Raw genomic sequence first — 22828 nt, 5'->3', positions numbered from 1 at the left:
CACAGCTTCTCACCAGGCCACGGCCCTCCTCTAACCCAGGGTGGGGTCAGGGCAAACGGTCCGGTCATTTCCCACTAGGTTGTAACTCTGAGCTGCAACTTGCTAGATTTTAGCAGGGGGGGTGGGGAGAAGGCAGTTTCCTCCCTCCACACCACAACAATATGAGAGACTCTGGGTCTTGGCCTATCTCTGCTCCCCACCCCTCTCACTTTCTACTCTGCTGACCTGATGAGCACCCATCTCGCTGCCTGTCTGTACTAAGCTTTCCTGTACTCTGATACTGGGGGGTATGGATGGAGTTGGGGTGAAGGGGATTAGTGAGAAAGAGAAAAGGGAGTGGAGTGGTGGGTGGGAGGGGGTTTGAGCAAGGATGTTCTGTATTCAGTGCCCAGCCTTGGCCTGACCCCTCCTCCCAGGGGCAGTGGCTGGCCCGCAGGGTTGTTAAGTTGTTCCGTCACAGTTTCAACCATCATGTGGCAGGATATTTGTGGAAGGCAGTTTGGGGGTGTCAGTGAAATGGATGACGGTGTGCCTGTCTCGACATCCTAGCTCTCTAGAGGTAGCTATGTTCAGAGGGCTGCTGCAGAGAAGGAATGAGAACTGTATGGGGGAACTGGAGATAAAGATGTGAAATAAAACATGGTGTGATCCAAGAGACAACACGATGGCTTAAATGCTTTACCTGGTCTTTTAACCTAATGAAGAACAATTTCCATGACCCAGTAAATGTTCCAACCACTAGAGTATTTATGTCTGCATATGTTCTTCAGTTCTCTTGAAAAAAATTCAAGGTCAAGTACACAAATAACTATGCGATAACAGAATGAGCTGAGTGCTACAAGAGGGGTACACAGTGGCAGGAGAGAAAATGTGTTACTAGTAGCTTTGGTTTTTTGGGGGGTCCCAGCATCAACTAGCTTGTGGCTTCCAAGAGGCATTAACCTCTTATTTTCCTCATTAGTCAAGGAGGATTTAGTCATCTCTGTACAGCAGAATGTTTGTTAGGATTAGAGACAACCTATGTCAAGTACCTACCACAGTTCCCCCAAAAGACTGGCCCCTCCCAGAAGAACAGCTATCACTTTTTTAAAAAATTGTATGTATTTATTTATGAGAAAGCGCATGAACAGGGTGAGGGGCAGAGGGAGAGGCAGACCCGGGGCTGAGCAGGAAGCCCCATAAGGGGATAGATCCAGGAGCTCCGGGATCATGACCTGAGCAGGAGGCAGACTCTTAACCAACTGAGCCACCCACGAAGGCGCCCAGAAGAGCTACCACTTTTTATGAGCGTTTTAAAATCAAGCTGTGGATAAAACTTTTGTGTCCCACTGAAATATACCCTCCCTGGATGGGAGCGTCCAGAGGAATGGGATCAAGGAATCCCACAGGGTAGATCTACTGGAAAAGGAAGAGAATAGAGAGGTCCAGCAGCTTGCCTACCGCAGGGGGTGGTGGAGTTGGGATCTGGGTTTAAGTCCAACTCTGCTGCCCAAAGTCTCAGCCACTTCCCTCAAGTCAGCTTCCAGGTCCAATGAGGGAAAAAAATAAATACATTAATTAATTTATTAATTTATTCCTGCTAGAGGCCACCGGGCTCCTCCACGGCTCTTTCTCCTCCCTGCTCTCCCTTCCCTGCTCACTCCTCTCCAGAGTTGGTGCTCCGTCCCCTACTTGCCTCAGATCCCCCTCGAGCTCCTGTCCCCCGGGATTGAACCTGCCCCAGTTTACCTGCTGGGCAGGAGTGCGGCGGCCCGGGAGGTTTCCCGCGCCAGGCCATCCCCTCCGCCTGGGAGCCCGCTCTTGACGCCGGCTTCCGTCTCCCGGGTCGCTCCTCAAACCCCGCGGCCGCCGGGAACTTCCCCGAACCCCACTCTAGGGTAGGCGCCGCGAAGGGAGGAGAGGTGAGGCGAGGGGGGCGTGTGCGCCGCGTGTGCGTGTGAGTGTGAGTGTGAATGTGTGTGCGCGCGCGCTGGACCCGCGGGAGGGAAGAGGACCCGGGTCTAGCGGCTGCGTCACCCCCGCGGTTCAGAAATGGGGCTGACTGGAGTTTGGGGGGACGACCCTTCAGCCTTCTCTGTTTGAGCCCTCTGATTGTCCTGCCTCGCCTGCCGGCGCCCCCAGAGAATGGCCCTGCCTCACTTCCCTCCTTGCCATTGTGTCCAACCCTGGGACGGGACGAAGGGGCGGTGCAGGCGACGGCCAGGTGGGGAGGTCGCCTTCCCGCGTTCCGTGCGGTTCTCACTCCGTGCGTTCCGCGAGGTGAAAGCGAGGGTGCCGGGGAGGCGACACTACCGCCGGGGAGCGAAGAGCGGGCGGGCAGTGCCACCTGCTGAGAGCGCGGCGGGACGAGAGCGGCGGGCAGCGCCACCTGCTATAAATAGGCTGCCGAGGACACAGCGTGCGACCGCACATCCCGCCGCGAGGGCCTTCATCACGCGCGGGCCCCGCGTCCTCGGAGCCCAGGAGGACAGCGGGCCAGGACCCTGCGCCGGGGCTGGCTGGGGTTTCGCCCGGACCCCCCCTTCCCCCACCGCCCAGCCCCGCGCGCTGAGGATGGGCCGTCCCGCAGGGGAGAGGCGGGGAGAGGAGGGAGGCCGCGGCGGACCCGCACTGCAGCAGCTGTTACCCGCGTGTGACTCGCCTGTCCCGGCCGTGCCGCTCGGGCAGAGTCACAAGGCGCAGTGGGGAGGAAAAGAGCACCGCGTCCCCCTCTTAGGTCCCTGGGGACCGAGTTGGGAGATCCCGGCTTCTGCCCTCCCCTCGCCTCCCCCGCGCTCGCCCAGCCGGGGAGGAGGAAACGCGAGCAGCGCGCAGACACCTCCTCCGCCGCCGCCGCCGCAGCCCCCGCGCCGCCGTGCCTGTTGCTGCCGCGGCCGCGGGACCCGCCGTGTCCTCAGCCGGGTGAAGAAGAGGCGGGAGCCCAGCGGAGGGGATCCCTCCCGGCCCCCCGCCGCGGAAGAGCGGAGCCAGCCAGGCACGATGGGCGCCCCGCCCGCCCAGGCCGGCCCCACGCTGCCCCCGAGCACCTGCGCGCCCCGGCCGGGCCCTGGGCTCTGAGCGAGCAGCGGTGCAGGTAGGTGCTCTCTGGAGCTCCCGCGCCTGCGGCGGCATCCGGGCCGCCCCCCTCCCGGCGCCGAGCACTCCCGAGCGTTCCCGGGCCCGCGAAGCTGGAATCCGGCAGCCCAAGGGCGTTCCTGTGCTCGCCGCGCTGGGGGCTTCCGGGTGGGTGGGTGGGGTTCATTGCCACCTCGTTGCCCCCCTACTTGAACGAAAGTGAAACCTTCGAGTTCGTGACCGCGCAGGACCTCCGACAGGCACCCTCCTCCAGCCCCCCAGGACCTCCGACAGGCACCCTCCTCCAGCCCCCCTCACTCCTGCTCGCTGGCATCTACCCCCTCCCGCCAAATATCTCTAGGGGCTGCTGTGTTTGTAGGGCGACTGGAATGAGGGGCGGGCGGTCAGAGTGACCCCTTGCCATCCTTTAAAAGTTCAGGGTACTTTGCAGTAGTAACTTTGGCAGCTTCACCAGTGCGCACAACATTTCTTTCTATGGGCACATCCTGTACTCGTCATTTTGAAACCCTGCTTAATTGTTTCTAGCAGCTTCCTGATCCTTCTGTCGTTATGAGACCCCTCAAACTTCGCCACACACTGTTGTTAAGAGACTGTTTTCCTTAAAATCCACTTAGAAGTGGCTTTACCTTGTTATTTTATTTAAATTAGATTATTCTCTGAAAGTTGCCTAAAAAGAAAAAGAAATTGAAAGTGATGATTGTTCCTCCCACCAAACAGTTTAATTTCCAGAGGGCCTTACATTAAGGGATCAGTATAGATCTCTCATTCTCCCTTCTAGGTGATTGGATGATTTCAGTTGTTAATATAATCAGACTTTGAAAGAGCATTTAAAAATGACCTGGTTTAAATGGGTCACACCCAAGACATTCAGCAGCTATCTCTACAAGTCCAAACTTTGAAACTTCTCATGTTGTACTTAAGCAGAACTACAGAGGCCTTGATCAAAACCCGTTCTTGTTGAAAGCAGAAATTCATTCTCTGCCTCAATTTGATCACATTGATAAGAGTTGGAGCATGGCCACCTCTGGGTTTTGGGGTGTGTTGGGAGCTCTGTGTGGGAGGGGTTGGTGGGGGAGACTGAATGAGGAGTTGTTGCAAGAAGCTGGGGATCCACCTTGCTAAATGACTCTCCCCTGCTTCTGAACACTTCATGTTCTAAGACTGTCTTGGGTTAGGGATCTCTGAAGCAGCTAGAGTTGAGGTGGCTTCTCCTGCCTGGGGAGACGGTGTTCCTCAGGACCCTCTCCTTCCCAAGAATCATGAAGACTGCCTATAGGAATAAGAACGTTGCGTGAAAAAGTCTGTATTAAAAAGAATTGTCTGTTTTTGTAAACAGGTGTTTTAGAACTGTTTGAAACTGAATGCTTATCATGGTCTTGAATCTCCCTGTGTCCTTTTTTTTCGGCCAAGTTATAGGGAAATCAGACCATGAAAAAGGGCTTTCTCCTTAGATTTGTCTGTAAGTAACACCTGATGTAATAACACATAATGTGAGTTATTGGACCGTGGACTCAGCTGTGAATTACAGGGTGCCATGTGAAATGTTTAGGGGATACTTTCTGGAGTGAACACAAGAGGTATATCCCGAGACTATTAACTGAGTTCAAGGAGATGCAAAAGGGACTAAGTGTGGTTCAAAGCAGTAAATAAAATGATCAGGTGAAAATGAAAATAAATGTCTTTTTTTTTTTTAAAGATTTTATTTATTTACTTGACAGACAGAGATCAAAAGTAGGCAGAGAGGCAGGGGAAACAGGCCCCCTGCCGAGAAGAGAGCCCCATGCGGGGCTCCATCCCAGGACCCTGGAATCATGACCTGAGCCGAAGGCAGAGGCTTTAATTCACTGAGCCACCCAGGAGCCCTGAAAATAAATGTCTTTATGTTGATTTATCCACCATGTGCAAACCAGCAAAATAGGGGGGAAACTCATGGGTGTACTTATACATTATTAATGTCAAATTTAAGTTTTGTAAATGGGACTCCTTGCCTGAGCCGACCACTGTCTTTCCCACTAAGAGGTCTGGGGATTTCCCTTTTCACTGCAATAGCATTTCTGGTTGGGTGCTGTTCTGTCAGTGTTGGGGCGACTTCTCCCCCATGCGACATTGATTGTTGTCGGAAATACATAGCGTTTGAGAAGGAAGTGAGTGACTCTGGGGAAATGCAGCTTGCCTCTTCTTCCTCATTAACCAGCTGTTGACAGTCTGCGCCCTCCATTTCCGGAGAAGGCAGCCTCAACCAGAGAGGCTGCCTCACAATCAGATAGACTCCTCTGCAGTGCGGGGCATGGGTGGCGGCTCCTGTCTGCCAGATCTTCTGGTATCTTCTGGGACAGACGACTACCAGTGAGCAGCAGGGAGTGGCACATACCTGTTCCCCATTGACACCCAACGTTCCCATCACCATGGCACCTGGAGTAGGGATGCCTGCCTGAGAGGATTGTGTCTTTGTAACTTTTAATTTTATCTTGTCAGAATGGCATCTCCCTGAGGCCCCTTTTTCACCCTTTATGACATTTCTCTGAAGTTCCCCAGCCGCGGCTCCTTACGTTCCCCGGATGGCCTAAGTCAGCTCAGGTGTCGGGGTAGGTGTTGGGGTAGCTTCTTTGCCCTTTTCCCTGTCTCTTGGGGAGTCATTGAGAGAAGCAGGCTCCCTGCCAAGCAAGGAGCCCGATGCAGGACTCCATCCCAGGACCCTGGGATCATGACCTGAGCCAAAGGCAGCAGCTTAACCAACTGAGCCACTGAGGCCTCCTGTGGGCTGTGCTTCTTAAGTCTCATGGCCATGAGGGTCCCCATACGTGGTATATTTTCCAGCCCTCATCTTTTCTTGGTCATTGAAACTTGGAGGATCACAGTCCATGGGGGAAAGTGAGTGATTCAACTCAGCAGACGGGCTGAGTATAATTTTGACATTAGATTTGGATTAATGAGACCAAGCAAAACATAGATAGGAAAAATCACCCAGCTAAATCACTAGAAAGATATTTTAGGGTTATTGCCTTCTAGAGATGTTTCTATCACAAAGAATAGACATTTGGGCCTAGGACAAATCCTGCCTACAGCACTAACCAGGGGACCTGTACGGAAATGGGAATGATAAAATGTAAATCTCAGAGTTGTAAGAATAGAGAAGATCTTGCATGGAATGTCCAAGAAGAGGTGGTTGGTCAATAAATATTCCCCTAGGCAAGTGGTTAAGAGCAAGCACGAAGCCTGGAGGGGGAAGGCCCTGGGTTCAAAACCTGGTTCTGCCGTCTGCTGCTAGGATGACCTTGGGAGAGTGACCTGTCTTCTCTGTGCCAGCGCCTCCTTCCTCATCTCTTATCTGAAAGTTAGAGCTGATGATGGCAAAAATCCATTGGAGTCCTTATTTAGATGTGATAATAATAGTCTTTATTGGGGCACCTGGGTGGCTCAGTGGGTTAAAGCCTCTGCCTTTGGCTCAGGTCATGATCCCAGAGTCCTGGGATCGAGCCCCGCATCGGGTTCTTTGCTCAACAGGGAGCCTGATTTCCCCTCTCTCTCTCTGCCTGCCTCTCTGCCTACTTGTGATCTCTGTCTGTCCAATAAATGAAATCATTTAAAAAAAAAAAAGTATTTAAAAAAAATAATAGTCTTTATTGTCCAGGGTTGTTGTAAGAGCTCAGTTAACAGTCATGCAGTAAGTGCTATTTTGTCTGTGTTCACAGTTATTATTATTACTTTCAGGAGAATAGCCAGGCAGCCATGCCAGAGGGAGGGATAGACATCCCTGAGGGCCAGCAAGCAGCCCCCCAACCCTTTTATCCTGTGCCATTAGGTAGAAAAGCATACAGGAAGTGGCCATGGCATCCTAGGGGACCAGGCTTACATTGGCCCTGATTTATGTAGGAGGGAAGTCGTTCCAAACATCATTACTTTGTGTGTCAAATTAGAGATGTGCTTGCTGGGGCTGGAGCGTCCTGGTTGACGGAGAGGTTAGATCCACGGGCTGCAGGAGCTCCGCGTGATGGCTGTGCGTGAAATAGGGTAGTGTCCGAAGGATCTTCCGAGCCTGTGGGCAGTTCCTAGGTAGCAGCCCACTGCTCTGACTGGGTGAGATTCTGGGACACATAGAGTAGCTTTCCCCCCGGTGATCTTACCACAGGAGACTAGAGTATTTAGGTAGAGGAATAATTCTGTTCAGCAGCATGCCCTCTCTATCTGGGATAAAAAGCAGAAAAACGAAGCCACTGGTTTGCAAGGGGAAGTGAATAGCTATCAGGGAGAGTCTGCCCATCCTGGGTAGGGGGCGTCCCGGACAACTTATCAGTCTTGGCTGGTTTCTAAGCTGGCTTGGAGCTAGAAGCTTCAATACCTCACCTGTCTAAACTTTTATTCCCTCCTTCCCTCCCACCGGCGCTCTGAGTAGGTGAGGGCTCTATGTGCTGAGGCTATGGTGTTTATTGCTAGCTTCTGGAAAGTCCCCCTCCCATTCCCCACGGTTGGCTGGGACGGCACGGAGAGGGGGCTGGGAAGAGAGGGGTTTTCCAATGGCGGCTTGCTAACTCCTACCATCTCTTCTCTCACTTCCCGATCAATAAACTCCATTCTTTCTTCTGGTACCTCCCCCGTATTTGTGTTTTTGACAGGAAGAGGGGAGCAGCTTTCTATCCCCACACAATGTCGGGGACATTTGGTATTATACATTATGAAAATTAGATTTTCCCGATTTGAGAGGTTGAAGACAACTTGAGGATGATCATGTTCCATTCTCTTGTGAGAATGAGCTTGAGATTTGGAGAAGTTACGTGACTCGCTTTCTCAGCTTCACCCTTGAAAGTGTTTTCATCAGGAAACTGAGATTCTCTGCTGCACTTGGATGGCAGTCAGGAATCGGACTGTCCTAGTTCTGTCATCCAGCTTGGACAAGGCACTAACTTCTGCAGAACCACATTTCCTCATGTTTAATATATGGGAAAAAAATTATTTATTTACCCGACAGAGAGAGAGAGAGCACAAGCTAGGGCTGCAGCAGAGGGAGAGGGAGAAGCAGGCTCCCCGCTGAGCAGGAAGCCCGATGCTGGGCTGGATCCCAGAGCGTGGGGATCATGACCTGAGCTGAAGATAGATCCTTAATTCCCTGAGCCAGTCAGGCATCCCTCAAGTATAAGGGAAATTTCTAAAGAGCTGAAAAGGACATTTCTGGCTTACGGATTTTATAATTCTAAGTGCATGCCTTCAGGGATGTTTGATATAGAAGGACTCACTAACAAGATGATTGCAACTGTTCTAATAAAAGCATCTTTGTGTTTGCAATGCCTGCCTTGTTTATGGACTGTGGTAGGTAAGAATTGTGTAGCATACAGATGGTTTGTGTGAGGGACAGAGCTTGTACACAGATGAATCTACCAACAAAAACAGAGTTTGAAGTTCGCTGGGAGTAACAGATCACAGTATTTCTTTCTTTCTTTTTTTTTTTTAAGATTTTATTTATTTATTTGACAGACAGAGATCACAAGCAGGCAGAGAGGCAGGCAGAGAGAGAAGGGGAAGCAGGAGCCCTGCTGAGCAGACAGCCCAATGCGGGGCTTGATCCTAGGACCCTGAGATCATGACCCGAGCTGAAGGCAGAGGCTTTAACCCACTCAGTCACGCAGGTGCCCCTGGATTGCATTATTTCTTACTCAGTGTATGAGACCCAAGAGCTCTCTTAGAGTTGATGGTTCTACCTGGGAAGGATGGTCAGAGGTTGCATGCTGATCACATGGACTGAGATGGCTTTAAAAATAATCTAATGGTGTATTAGTATTATTTGAATAGATCTTCTATTTCACAGAACTTTTTATTGAAAAGTAGTATAGAGGTTACTCACCTAGTCTAAGATACCTTACATCAGCAGAATCTGAATTATTGATAAATAATTATGGCTATGTTTGGGGGTAGAACTAACTTTTTCTTTAATTTTTACTTATTTAAGTAATCTCTCTACCCAACATAGGGCCTGAACTCATGACCCTGAGATCAAGGGTCACATGCTCTTCTGACAGAGCCAGCCAGACACCCCCTGGGGTAGAACTTATTATTTGAGAGTTTACCAACAGTGTTATGGACCAGTCTACTTTTTACAGAGAAACTGAGAATGTGCCACAGCTGGTTCAAAAATGAAAACTCTAAACATTTAGATAATTTTGTCAATGACATGGCAGAACTAATTTGATGACTCTTCATTTACTAAATGTTTGAAATTCTAAATGGTATAATTTTTTTTGCACTATGTATATATTGCCTTATAAGAAGACTGAAAACAATCCCATATATTGTTGCCACCATGTTAATAATTGCCCCATCTACACTAATTGGTAGGTCTCAGGTCTCCCCTTTGTAATAATTCTAGTCCTTCTTGAGGCATGTCTTGGGATTAGCGGCTGTCAACGGTTAGGACTTGAAGCAGATTCAGTTACAGGAGTGGAAGCTGAGCAAGATATTTAATGCCACTCTCACCAGGTGAGAGAGAGAAAAAAGAAGAGAGAGAGACCATTATTTATGGGGTTATGTGAACTTCGAGTCTGTTTTTATCATCAAGAGAGGTTGTCCCTTAAAGGAGAACAGACAGGGAATACGTTTCCACGAACTCTGTTGGAGCTCTAAAGTGTGAGCTTATTTCTGAATTTTTGAACATTTAAAATTAAAAAGTAGCTCTGAACTGTGTTCACATCCTATTATAAAAATATACTCTTATCATTTATGCATCTATATAACATAGAAAAATACAGAGTTAAAGGAATAGACTTCAGTTCTATTTCAGAAAATGTTTAGAATGTGAATATTGAATATATTCCCGGTTCATACACAGCCGTCTTGCCTCTTGTTTCCTCACGTGATGGAAGGGGGAGAGGGAGCACCCCAGGTCTCCTTTGAGGGTGCTAATGCCATTCATAAGGGCTTTAGTCTCATGACCCAGTCACCTTCCAAAGGCCCGACCTGCAAACACTATCACATTGGGGATTAGGAGTTCACCCTTCAGTCTGTAGCAGTGACTCCTTGGCCTTGGCCAGTAAAATAGTGATGCTATTTATAGAGACAGAGTTCATGGGCAGCAAGAGAAGTTCTGGGAACGGGGGAGATGAGACTGAGTTAGTTTTAAAATAACTAAATTGGGTGGTTCAGTGGGTTAAACATCCGACTGTTGATTCCAGCTCCGGTCATGATCTGGGGGTTGTGGGATCGAGCCCTGCATGGGGCTGCAGGCCCAGTGGGGCGTCTGCTTCTCTCTCTCTCCCTGAGCCCCTCCCCGTGCTTGCATGCAGACACGCAAGGTCTCTCTCTAAAATAAATAAATAAATCTTTAAAAATGACTGATTGAAGCTGAGGTGCCTCTAGGCTATCCAGATAGAAATACCGAATGGTCTGCCCTGATCTGGATCTCAGCAAAGAGGTTCAAGAGGAGACATTGACGAGGGAATCATCAGGGTCTGTGTGGCAGATGCCATCCTTGTGCGGCCCTCAGGAGGATGGGTTGAGAATCAGGAGCCAACTCTCCCACGCCCGCCTGTGACGAGCAACTGAAGTTCTCCAGGCCTCTGTGACCCAGGTCCCCATGATGGCAATGCTAGTAGTCTGTAACCGAGGCTAGGGTTGGAGATGAAGGTGGAATGAGGTCACACTTGCGGTGTGCCCGGAGTGCACAAGTCAGCTGCTCGCAGCAGCAGGAATGTCTGAATGTGGTTATGGACATGCAAGCCATGAGGTGAGACTCTCCAAAGAAGGCAAGTGGAATGAAGACAAGGGATGGAGTGAAACAGGGGCCAAAAGCCATCAAAGAACCTGAAAGAAGCAACCAAGGAGGTAGGAGGAGACGCAGAAGGGTTTCAGGCAGGAAGGAGGGGTCACCCTTGAGAAATTCATCAGAAAGGACAAGGCAGTTAAGGACCGAAAAGCCCCCCTTGGGTTTCACAGCCTGAAGATGCGGATGACCTTAATGGGAGCAGGTTCAGTGCATAGACCGTGCATCTGGTCACAGTCGAGATTGTCCATGGGCACTGGGTAGTGAGCCAGTAAGTGCGGAAAGGAAGTTGTGTGGGGAAGGGAGACTTGGGGCTCAGGAGGGTTGAGATCAAAGGAAAATGTCTTTTTTTTTTTCCCTCAGATGGGAGAGACTTCATTCCTTAGTTTACAATATTATTGAGCCTCTATTGTGAGTCATACACTGGCAGGCACTGGGGACACAATGTTGAGTCAGACAGATGCAGTGGCTAGGTGCTCAGGGAGGGAAGGATGAGCCAATGAGGAAGGACGAGGTGTGAGATCCTGTAGACAAGTCGGTTCTGCCCAGAAGGCTTTTGTGTCCAGTGGAACAGGAAGGCATTAGGCTACATCAGAGGTGGTTGTTGAAAATCACCCACGGCAGGAAGCAGATAAGAGTTTGGGGCCACCGGAAGCAGCAGTTTGGGGCCACCGGAAGCGGCAGTGTAGGCACAGTGGCTGAGGGACATAACTGGCACCAATTACATGTTAATGAAATTTGAATTCCTGTTCAGCACCTCTGGACTAAGTCAGGGAGAGGCTTTTAAAACTTAAGTAGCATCATAATTGAAAAAGGTCAATTGTTGAAAACTGGTCTGGTTCAGTGAAGTCTGATAATGGATAGATAGCAACTATTATTTTCTCTCAAGGTTACTTGTTGGGGGGAGAATCACCACAACTGAATTTGATTATCTTGGAAAAAAAAAGTCCTTGAGGGATACCTGGCAGGCTCAGTCCACAGAGCGTGCAACTCTTGATCGCAGAGTCACGTGTTCGAGCCCCACACTGGGTGTAGAGATTATTAAAAAAAAAAAAATTCCTTGAAATATGTGTAAATACAACAGGGTTTAAAGGGATCTGAGCAGGACGATATTGTTTTCTGTCCTGCTTGTTTTTGCTGGATCAACGAGGCGTACAAACGTTTCACAGGAGTTTCCCAGTGGGATCTTTGTAACCTGTAGTGAGCGCGACAGTTACAGCATTCATATAAAGAAGCACAATTTCAAGAAGGCTCTTTCTAGGCCAAGCACCTTGTTTGAACTAAGATCCGTTTGTTTCCCCATGTTTGGGTTTCAGGCTTTTTAGTTCTTCAGGAATAATAACTCTTCGAAAGTAGCTATTGCTGTGATTTCATTAAATTCTAATGCCTCTGTTTTTCTCCCACAGGATTCTGCCCCAGAAGCACATAAAATAGATTGCTCGTTCTCAAACAGAAAACAGTGGCAACGTTTTGCTGAGTTTCCAGATCTTTCCCAAGATGGAGCCAATCACATTCACAGCGAGGAAGCATCCGTTTCCTAACGAACCCTCGGTGGACTTCAGCCTGCAGCTGGTGGGCTCCTTGCCTGTACATTCTCTCACCACCATGCCGATGCTGCCCTGGGTCGTGGCGGAGGTGCGGAGGCTCAGTGGCCAGTCCTCCAAAAAGGAGCCTGGTGCTAGGCAAGTCCGGCTTTGTGTTTCCCCCTCTGGACTGAGGTGTGAACCCGAGCCGGGGAAAAGCCAACAGTGGGATCCGCTGATCTGTTCCAGCATCTTCGAGTGTAAGCCCCAGCACGTTCACAAACTGATCCACAACAGTCACGATCCAAGTTACTTTGCTTGTCTGATTAAGGACCATGCAGCCAGTCAGCAGAGTATCTGCTACGTGTTCAAAGCTGACGATCAAACAAAAGTAAGTGGAAGTGGGGACGAGAACGATGCGGATAGAGCAGGATGGCTTTCCTCGTGTAGGGGTCGGGACGTCGACTTTGCAGATCCTGGAATGAATAAGATGACGATGCGGTCATACATAGATTATTTTACTGGGATTTTGGTTTATGAGGTCGTTTTTCTTTCTGTAGTTTTGAAGAGCATGTGATAACATCTGTTGGGAATTCTAAGTTTATGAGTTCAAAAATTCAACGGAGATATTTGCCTCAGCTTACAGACAAAAGCTGAACTGTGAGGGTTCAGATCATTTAGGGTATGTGTTTTAAAGCAGTGCTTTTCCCGCAGAAAGGTGCACATGAATCAGCTGGAGATCTTGTGAAAATACAGATGTGGGTCCAGGAGGTCTGGGATGACCCTAAGACTGCATTTCTAACAAGAGACCGGGGAGGCGCTGATGCTGCTTCTTTGCAGATTGTGATTTGGGTAGCAGAGTGCTACCTAGATCAGTGAGCTCCGTATCTTTGGCCCTAGTAAAAAAATATGTATGTATTTAGAAGCTATATCCGAATACTGTTAGCCAATTTCCTGAGGTATCATGGTCACTTGGGCAAAGACTGTTGATAACAACAACGGGTTTAAAACCAAGGTTTGATACATGAAGGTTTTATGTGTGTGTGAACGCCAACTTTATGTCGGATCTGATTAATTCGTTATCGTTATAGTTCATGATGTGGCTGAGAAACGCATCATATGGGAAACAGGAAAGGTGTCATCGGCTCTATGACTTTCCTGGGTATTGGTGCTTGCGTTGTTGTTACCTTGTTTTGCAGTTCGGTGCAGAACTCGTTGAAAGCCATTTGTCCATTTTGTGAGGCTCAGTTTAGATAAAATTGAAAACGTAATCCGCACGGCTACAATCTCCATTGGGCCCATATAAACTGCCCTTTGATAGAGCCTCCTCTGCTGACCAACCCCATGAGCTGAGGAATGCCGCTGCCAGGCCTAGTATCCCTCTGTGGCTGTCCGCCAGGCACATGGAGTGAGGCGACCAGTGTCAATCATGTGGTAAATGTCAGTAAATAGAAATAGAAAGGCTAATGTTTTTCAGCCTGTACCCCACTGTTTTGCTTTGTTTTGGTTTTGGTTTTTTGTTTGTTTGTTTGTTGTGCCTACCCTCCAGGGTGCAAGAACTTCATTGGGAAATTTATGTTCTTGGTGACCAAGTAGACTCTTAGAGATTCACTTTTAAGCAAAAGTGGCTCTTTGATTCTTCCCTTCAGTGAGTGCTGCTCCAGGTCTCAAGCAAGGGGGTCTCAGTACAGGCTAGAAGGAAGGCAGAAGCAACCATAGGTCAGAATCACATGGTCCATGTCCAGGTCATGACCAGAAGACCGAGAACGAGCCGAACACACTGGCTGTACGGAGGGTTTTCTTCAATACAGGCTAATTTGAAGCTTACAACCACTATTTTACCCACAGAATTCGATATCTCCTTAGTCATAGATCATTTAATGTTGTCGTCCATGCACCTCAAATAGATGGGACAGCACCCCAGTACAGAGGTTCTGAGGGCCCAGATTCCAGTCCAGTCTGCCACTTATAAACTCTTCACCTCAGGCAACTCTGAGCCCTAGTGTTTCATCCGTAAAATGGGGATAATTATGGTGTCTATCTCATTGTTGCCAGGGGGACCAAATGAGCTAGAACAGCACCTTAGTAAGCAGTTAATGGCCATTAAAATTTTTCATTAAAGAGAGTTTTACTGAAAGCAGGTTATATGCTAATTTCACGTCATCTCTAAGGTAACAGGAAAAAGGAGGCTAAGATGAGTGTCTTCAGCTCCCAAGATCCTGGTCATCCTTCAGCAACATTTTTTTCAGAAACTAGATACTTTAAAAAGTGCATAAATAAACTTAATGGTTCTTATTATTTGGGCAAATTCCAGAATGTAAATGAAAGGACGGAACAGCCTGTACTCCAGGCCCCCCCGATCTATATATGGACTGAATTTCCTTGGGGAGAATCTTCATGTGAAATCCTTGTCCAGCACTTTCGACTTTTGACTCTTTCCCAGAATTTTTTACAGCTATCTGAGAACAGGCTCCTGGCTGGTCATTCAGACACCTGGCAGGAAGAAGAGATTTATAACTGAATTCCGTAACTGGAGCTCCCTGTCTTGCTGAAAGTAGACAACTGGCCTTATTCTGCATTCTGAAAAGCCATGGGAGAAGTAGGAATTAGGTCTGGAGTTATTTTTGGCTGGCATACAGTTTTTCCAAACCCAGATTGCCAGGGCTCGGCGTAATACATTGCTGTCAGCCTGCTCCTCGTGTAAGAGAGTCATTTGTAGCACAGTTACCTCAATCAGAGATTTGGGTTGGTTGGAGACTGAATGGTACACCAAATTGGGCCCGATTCTCCATCAGGCGTGACAGCTTTGATGTTCTCGGGACGTCCCTGGCACCGCATCTCATGGGAGAGGATCATCTGCTGACAGAGCACGCTAACCTCAGTCATCCTTTCTCAGGATTATTGGAAACATTCGCTCAGTTGAATCATTCTCTACATTAAGGCTTCTCCTGAATACATGAGGTCGCTTTCAGCCATTCTTGCCAGAGGAGATGTATGCATTTACTGCCAGGCTTACGAACACGGAACTATTACTTAAGAGGAAACCCTCCGATAGCATGTAAATTGACTTGCTGAAGAACGTCTAGGGAGAAGAGGCATATAAAGGAATAATTTTTAGAGCATAAGATGAGACTGTGTTTCCCATCGTGTGTTGCCTGGAATATACTCGAGGTGATCTACAGAAAAAGCTTCCACAGTCGAAAAGCAATCTCCACCTTTTTTGACGCGAGGGCCCCTCTTCAGTCTTAAAAATTATAGAGGATCCTGAAGAGCATGCATGTGGGTTATATTTATTAATAATCACTGCATCAGAAAGTAAAACAAATTGTAAAGGAACTAATTTCTTAATTTGTTAAAAAAAAAAAAAAGGAATATGCCCCTTATATGTTAGCATCAACAGTATTTTTCTGGGGGCGCCTGGGTGGCTCAGTGGGTTAAGCCTCTGCCTTCGGCTCAGGTCATGATCTCGGGGTCCTCGGATGGAGCCCTGCATCGGGCACTCTGCTCAGCAGGGAGCCTGCTTTCCCCTCTTTCTCTGGTGCCTCTTGTGATCTCTCTCTTTCTGTCAAATAAATAAAAAAAATCTTTTAAAAAAGAATATTTTTGTGAAAAATAGCTATATATTTTTCCAAAAATATTTAATGATAAGAGTGACATAGTTTTACTTCTTGGTTTGTTTGTTTGTTTCACATCTCTTATTTGGATTAATAGACAACAGCCAGATTCTCAGCTCCTCTCCATTCATTCTGTTGTGATATGTTGCTTCGGTTGAGTATATGAAGAAAACTTGTCCTCATGCAGATATGTGGTAGGAAAATGGAGAAACACTGTATAGCCTTTTTAGAAAATTGTGGGTATTTTTCTTTATACTATACCAAAACTTGACAAATGGGAGTTGCTTAAAGGCTTGTTGCAATATGAAATCTGAAACTGTATCAAAGCACTCTCACACTTTGTTATATTAAAACCTCTTGGTTTATTGTACATTTTAATGACTCTTTTAAGGACTTATGACTGTGGAACATCATGCATAGGTTATCTGGAAGATATTGGTTCACACAGCTACATAGTTCACACAGAGAACCACGGTTTTAGAGAAGCTGTCTTCTATTTCACGCTTGAGTTGGACACTCATCCATGAAATCCCCAAATTTATTGGGCCAAAGATTACATTTTTCTCATAACATCCAAGAACATCCCTCAGGACACATCTGAACCCAGTGGGATAAGGTTCTGGGTTGAAGTGTCGTTTTGAGTTTGGGTCCATGGTAGGAAGTGAAGACATCCATTCTGGAAAACAGATGGTTGCCCGTGAGTGACCCTGACTACACCTTTCCCCCTCACATCACAAAGAAACCAGGAGTTCTGCCCAGACTCAGCCCTGGAAAATGAGTCTAGATCTTTCTTCCTCCAGTTCTTCAACTTTGTCTCTTCTATGAAAATCTGTACTCAGAAGAACGCCAGATATTTCACTCACTTGAGTTTTACTTGAGATCATTCGTAAGAATATTTCTGTTTCTATCCTTTTCTTTATTCACGGAGGGAAAAACTGCTTCCTTGAAAGGGAGTTTCCATCACTGAGTTGTAGGTGGTGGTGTAAGTTCTGGGGCTTCTGACAGTGTTTGTTGCTGTTTTGTGTCAATAGGAAGAAAGAATGGATTTTGAGAGGGGAGTGTCAGCATTATTGAGATGGTAATACATGGAGAAGTGTAGGTTGGTGAGCAGGTAAGGGAGGGGACAGTGTAGGACCCCAGGGTAAGTCAGATTGGGTACATGAGAGCAGTTTTACTAAGTGCCTGTTGTTTTTCACGTGATCTTCCTTTTCTACTTGGAATATGTCTTCACTTTTCAAACACTGTTTTTGACTCTCTTCAGATTCTGATCTTCCGGATGCTGTGTCCAGCCTGGGCACAGCATGGGTGTTTCATAATTGTGATGGGACAGATGTCATTAATGTAAGGGTGCTCACGGGCTTTCCTCTTCTCCATCAGAGAATCTGGTATTTGCTAGAATCTTTTTTTTTTTTTTAAATATTGTGAAATTTCTATTTCTATTTTCTAAATTTAAATGTTGTACTTAAAAATGTTTTAAATTTTAAAAGTTTATATTTTCTAAGCTTGAAAGTCAAAAATCAGAGTATTCGAAGATTTGTAAGTGAATTAATACTGACCATGGCTGACAGAAAAACACTATTCTGTTGCCCATGTAACCAAAGGGACCAGACAAGATTTTGAGATAAACCTAGAGGACAACATGAGTTTAAGGCAACAGCACATTCACGAGAAAAACTTTTCTTTAACAGCCGAGGACATGATAAAGTCAACATAAAAAACAACCAGTTATGCTGAAAAGATATAAAACCTCTGATAATGGACACTCTATATAGAAGAGAATGACTTTTTACTATCTTTTGTTAAGACTCTAAGACAAATTCAACATTTTAACTGAGAAAAAGCATTAATATAATACTTAGATGAATATAATAATTCACAATAAAAATTTTAAACTCCTTTCTTAAAAAGATAGTTATATTTATCATTTTTTAAAAAGATTTTATTTATTTATTTGACAGACAGAGATCACAAGTAGGCAGAGAGGCAGGCAGAGAGAGGAAGAGCAGAGAGCCTGATGTGAGGCTCCATCCCAGGACTTGAGCTGAAGGCAGAGGCTTTAACCCACTGAGCTACCCAGGCGCCCCATACTTGTCATTACTGTTCCTGGTATAATTTCACTCATCCGTATTGATGATAATTTTTCCCCAAAGTAATAACTTCTATTCGTGGAAAAAACTGAGAGGCAAAAAAGTAAAAACTGTCATATATAAGTGTGCCAACAGACTAGCAAAGCTTGTAAGGACACATAACGCATCTTTTTTGGTTGTATTTTTTAGCTTTTTAAAATTTCTTTTTTTAAAATTTAAATCCAATTAATTAGCATATCATGTATCATTGGTTTCAGAAGTAGAGCTCAGTGGTTCATCAGTCTTATCTCATAATACCTAGTGCTCATTGCATCACGTGCCCTCCTTAATGTCCGGCTTGCTAGCCTTATTCTTCCCTCTTCCAAAGAGGAAGTGTCATTTCTTACTGGGAGAGAGGCTAAATTGATCTCTGTAATAAAGTGCTAAGCAGTTCCCAGGATGAGGAGAAGGAGGGGGAAAGTGTGGTAAAGGAGCTTGGGGTCAGGGGTAGAGTAACTGCAGGAACTTGTAGTGGAAGTACACTTCTAGAAAAACGTCTGCGTATAGATGAGGACTTTATTAAATGCTGCTGAGGAAGATGTATTTGAGAGGCCGTCAATGTCCTTGGAGGGAATGGGTTTCCTTATCCATGATTTTTGGCATCTAAACTGCATTTCTTGAATGTGACACATACATGAAACTGAATCCCGGGGGCTCCCCTACCCCGAAATTTAAGAGTACTTAACTATTTGTAGATTTAAGTTCAGAGCAATAAGTATTTCCCTTTAAGATTTCCAGTGAAGAACCCAGGGTTTTTTTTTTCAGTAACCCCCTGGAGTTTTCGAGCTCCCTCATCCAGGCTTTCTGGATTAGGTTACTTTACATATTCAATGAAGAGGTGGTCTTAATTTCTTTTCTCGTGATTAGCAGGACTAAGACTTCAAATCCCTATCTAAAAAGCTAGAGTTTGCTTTGGCTGAGTTTAATGATTTAATTTAAATGTTTTTTGGAGTTTGATTTAAAAAAAATTTTTTTTAAGATTTTCTTTATTTATTTGACAGAGAAAGAGAGAGAGAGAGAGAGATCACAAGTAGGCTGAGAGGCAGGCAGAGAGAGGGGGGGAAGCAGGCTCCCTGCCAAGCAGAGAGCCCGATGCAGGGCTCAATCCCAAGACCCTGAGATTATGACCTGAGCAGAAGGCAGAGGCTTAACCCACTGAGTCACCCAGGCACCCACGGAATTTGATTTTGATTGCAGCTTTGTTTTGGTTGCATTTTACCCATTACATATTTGTCTTCCTAACCCCCCATCTGCATAGGGTTTTACGTTTAGTCCCAACTGTGTACTGCTTATTTCAGGATTTTCGGTAGAGTCTGGCTCCCATCGCGTCTCTAGCTTGGCTGGTGCATTTGCCGGCTCATTACTTTCTTTCTTTGCTAGAGCGAAGATGGAAATTACAACATTGAGCTGGAGCGTTTTGTTCCTGAGGGTGATGATTCTGAGGAATATAGGATTACTTTTCAGATGTTCTTATCGGGTGCGCTTCTGCATTTGGCTTTCATAATTTCTAAACTTCAGACGTTAGTCTCTTTTTGTTCCTCAAGGGATAGTTCTGAAAAGGTTTTGTTGTATATATTGTGGAGGACTTTTGATCTGTGTTCCATTCCCACTGCGCCTCTTTGATCCCTTCTGGTTTATTATGTAAGGTTTCATTCAGGGTCCCACTCGGCAGCAATGACTCAGTGCACGGTTGCCGGGAACAGCATATCCGTGTCAGCTAATCAACACTTGACCGTCTGTCCCGCTAGACAGAAGTCAGTTGCTGGGTGCAAAGGTTGGCCGGGATTCTTTCTCATCTATAAAAAGAACGTCCCAGACTGCGTGAACTCTGAAGTATTCGTTGGAGGGTTTGGGTTAGGGACACGGGATTGATTGCATAATTTATTTTTGACTTTGAAAAATGAGTCTGAGGGCTTCAGGAAGCACCCACCTTGTGAGAGACCCTTCATTTTTTAAAGGACCTTGTTTTTCAATACATACCACTTTGTACAGCTTTGCATTTTTCACGCAATGTAATTATTTTTTAATAGAAGTCTGTTCCTAAGAATAGAGTTTACAAGTACCTTCAGTCCAAAGTTGACTTGTATCTTAAAAGGATTTATTTATAGCCTAGACCTTTACCATCCAGTGCAATAATCAGTAGCCCGATGAGAGGATGAGCACTTGTGATGTGGCTAGTCTGAGTTGAAATGTGCTGTAAGTGTCAAAACACAGTAAATTGCAAAGACCTCATTTGAAAAAACAAAAAAGAACTTAAAATATTTCAATAACTTTCTATATTGGTTACATGTTGAAATGATATTTTGGATGTATTGAGTTAAATAAAATATAACACTAGAATTAATTTCACCTGCTTATTTTACTTTCTTTGATAAGCCTTCTAGAAAATTTAAAATTACATATGTAGCTTGTACCCTCTCCACTAGGCAGCACTGGGCTAGACTAGCTATCCAGGAAGTATTTCCAGAAATAATCTGAACATTCATCCCAGAGTGACTCCAGGCTTCCCACTTTTCTTTGCTGCCTTCTATTTGTTAATGATAGAATTTTGCTCAAAGTTCTTCTGAAAAGATCACATTCAAAAGTACATCCTAGGGTGCCTGGGTGACTCCGCTGATTAAGCGCCTGCCTTCAGCTCAGGTCATGATCTCGGAGTCCTGGGATCAAGCCCCACGTTGGGCTCCCTGCTCAGCGGAGAGCCTGCTTCTCCCTCTTCTCTTCCTCTGCCTGCCGCTCTTAGTAGTGCTCTCCTATCTCTCTGTCAAATAAATGAATGAAACCTTACAACAAACAAATAAAAAGCTACATCCTATTTTTAACTCTAGATTTGCATTGAGATGGACAAGAACCCTGTGAGCCGCTAGTTTGGGATATACTGAAAGAGACAAATCTTTTCTTTCTACTTTGTCTCTCTCTCTCTCTCTTTTTAAAAGATTTTTTGTCTATATATTTGAGAGAGAGACAGAGAGAGCCCAAGTAGGGGCAGAGGCAGAGGGAGGGGGATAAGCAGACTCCCCGGGGAGCTGGGAGTTGTATCCCAGGACCCTGGGCTCATGACTAGAGTTGAAGTCAGATGCTTAACCAACTGAACCAGCCAGGTGCCTCTCTCTCTCTCTTCCTCTTTTTTTTCAAAGTACATTTCCACCCTTTGGATGCTTAGGCATGTGTCCCACTAAGGGTGGCCTATGAGCCTGAACCAACAACCGGAGCAGGCCGAGTGCAGAGAGACCTGGCCCTGAGAACCTCGGACAGAGCCGGATGGCATGTAGGGCTTGGGGGAGGAGCTAATGTAGGACCCGGAGAAGAGGTGGCCTTGAGTGGTGTGATCCCCGATGTTGGACTCTGTGTCTGACTGAGTGCGCCCATCTGACTTCACGACAGCCGGTCCTGCAGAAACACTTTCCTAGCGGCCTTGGTTCTGGGCAGTGTGTCAGAAGCCATGGTTTCTTGCGCTCAAGTGAGGTAGGTATTTGAAATGTTGCAGATTCAACATCAGTGCATGCGTGGGAAGGTTACCAGTATGTTGTGTACTTGGCTGGTTGTTCTGGTACAAAATCAAGTGAGATAAGATTGCCCCCTCAAGAGGTAACGATGATGTTTTCATGTTCTGAATGCTGTCCTGCCAGGAGTTAGCAACATCTGTAATTCATAGAAGAGAAAATTGGGGAGAATGGGTGAAGGCCCAGGGTAACGCCTGCAGTTGTTTGAAAAGCTGCCATGTTCGTACAAAAAGAAATAGACACACCGCGAGTTGCTCTGGAGGGCAAAGTAGCAACTGAAGAAACTTGCGGAGAGACAGATTGTTGGCCCTTCCTAGCACTGAGAGGGAACTGCCTTGAACAATGGATGTGGATGGATCGTGTCCCAAGGAGATTTCACCGGACAAGTCATCTTCCTCCTGTTTCTACACTTCCCACTTACAAGGAGTGTATCACTTGACAGGGTTCCCCTGTGGTTTCAGACAACTGACCCGCTCCCAAATCTGTTTCCTGCCAAAGCGAAGTTTGTTCCCTGGAATGTCTAGCTGTGTGTCATAGCTCTATCTTCCGGAAGGACCCTGAGTAAATGTATTTTCTGTGGGATATTTGAATGGGTGTTAAAGACCCACTAGGCGTTTTCTAGGCCAGTGAGTTGGGTGGAGATTGAATGGGCATTCTAGGTAGAGGAAAGAGGGTGTGCCAAGCCATAGCAGGACATGGGAACGCGGAGGTGCCCACGGTGGCTGGGGCTGCTGTGTTAGAGTCTGGCAAATTGCATGGTCTGAGGGGAGACTGGGAGGAAGGTTGGGGACAGGTTGTAGAGGGCTTTGTTAGCCTTACCAAGGGGGTTGGATATTCTTTTTTTTTTTTTAAGATTTTATTTATATATTTGACAGACAGAGATCACAAGTAGGCAGAGAAGCAGTCGGAGGGGGCTGGGGTGGAAAGCAGGCTCCCCGCTGAGCTGAGAGCCTGATGCAATGCGGGGCTCTATCCCAGGACCCTGGGATCATGACCTGAGCCGAAGGCAGAGGCTTTAACCGACTGAGCCACCCAGGTGCCCGGGGGGTTGGATATTCTTAAGAAGGTTGTTATTTAGAGGCATTGATCAGGGCAAGTGAAATAACCAGGCTTGTATTTAGATTTTGGAGTGGAGGATGAAGTAGAGGAATGAGAGACAGATGAGGCAGACCAGCTAGGAGGGTATTGCAGGAGTGAGTGTGAAAGCTCAGGAAGTGTGTTGACCCCCCGCGCCTGGCTGACT

General features: G+C 46.6%; 1 protein-coding gene across 2 annotated transcripts in view; it reads left to right on the top strand.

The window, feature by feature from the left end:
• Nucleotides 1–12228: 12228 nt before the first annotated feature.
• Nucleotides 12229–22828, top strand: part of TBC1D1 (TBC1 domain family member 1) — a 219884-nt gene continuing 209284 nt past the window's right edge. The window contains exon 1 of one of the 2 annotated variants that reach the window (XM_044224711.1): nucleotides 12229–12736. In XM_044224711.1, coding sequence (XP_044080646.1) covers nucleotides 12320–12736 — 417 coding nt within the window. In that variant the 5' untranslated portion in view covers nucleotides 12229–12319. The remainder of the gene's footprint in view (nucleotides 12737–22828) is intronic. The other variant, XM_044224712.1, reaches the window with a different exon arrangement.

This window comes from Neovison vison, chromosome 11 (assembly GCF_020171115.1).
Source record: "Neovison vison isolate M4711 chromosome 11, ASM_NN_V1, whole genome shotgun sequence".
Classification (NCBI taxonomy): domain Eukaryota; kingdom Metazoa; phylum Chordata; class Mammalia; order Carnivora; family Mustelidae; genus Neogale; species Neogale vison.
Note: the sequence above shows the minus strand (reverse complement) of the source record. Positions and strands in the feature narration are given on the sequence as shown.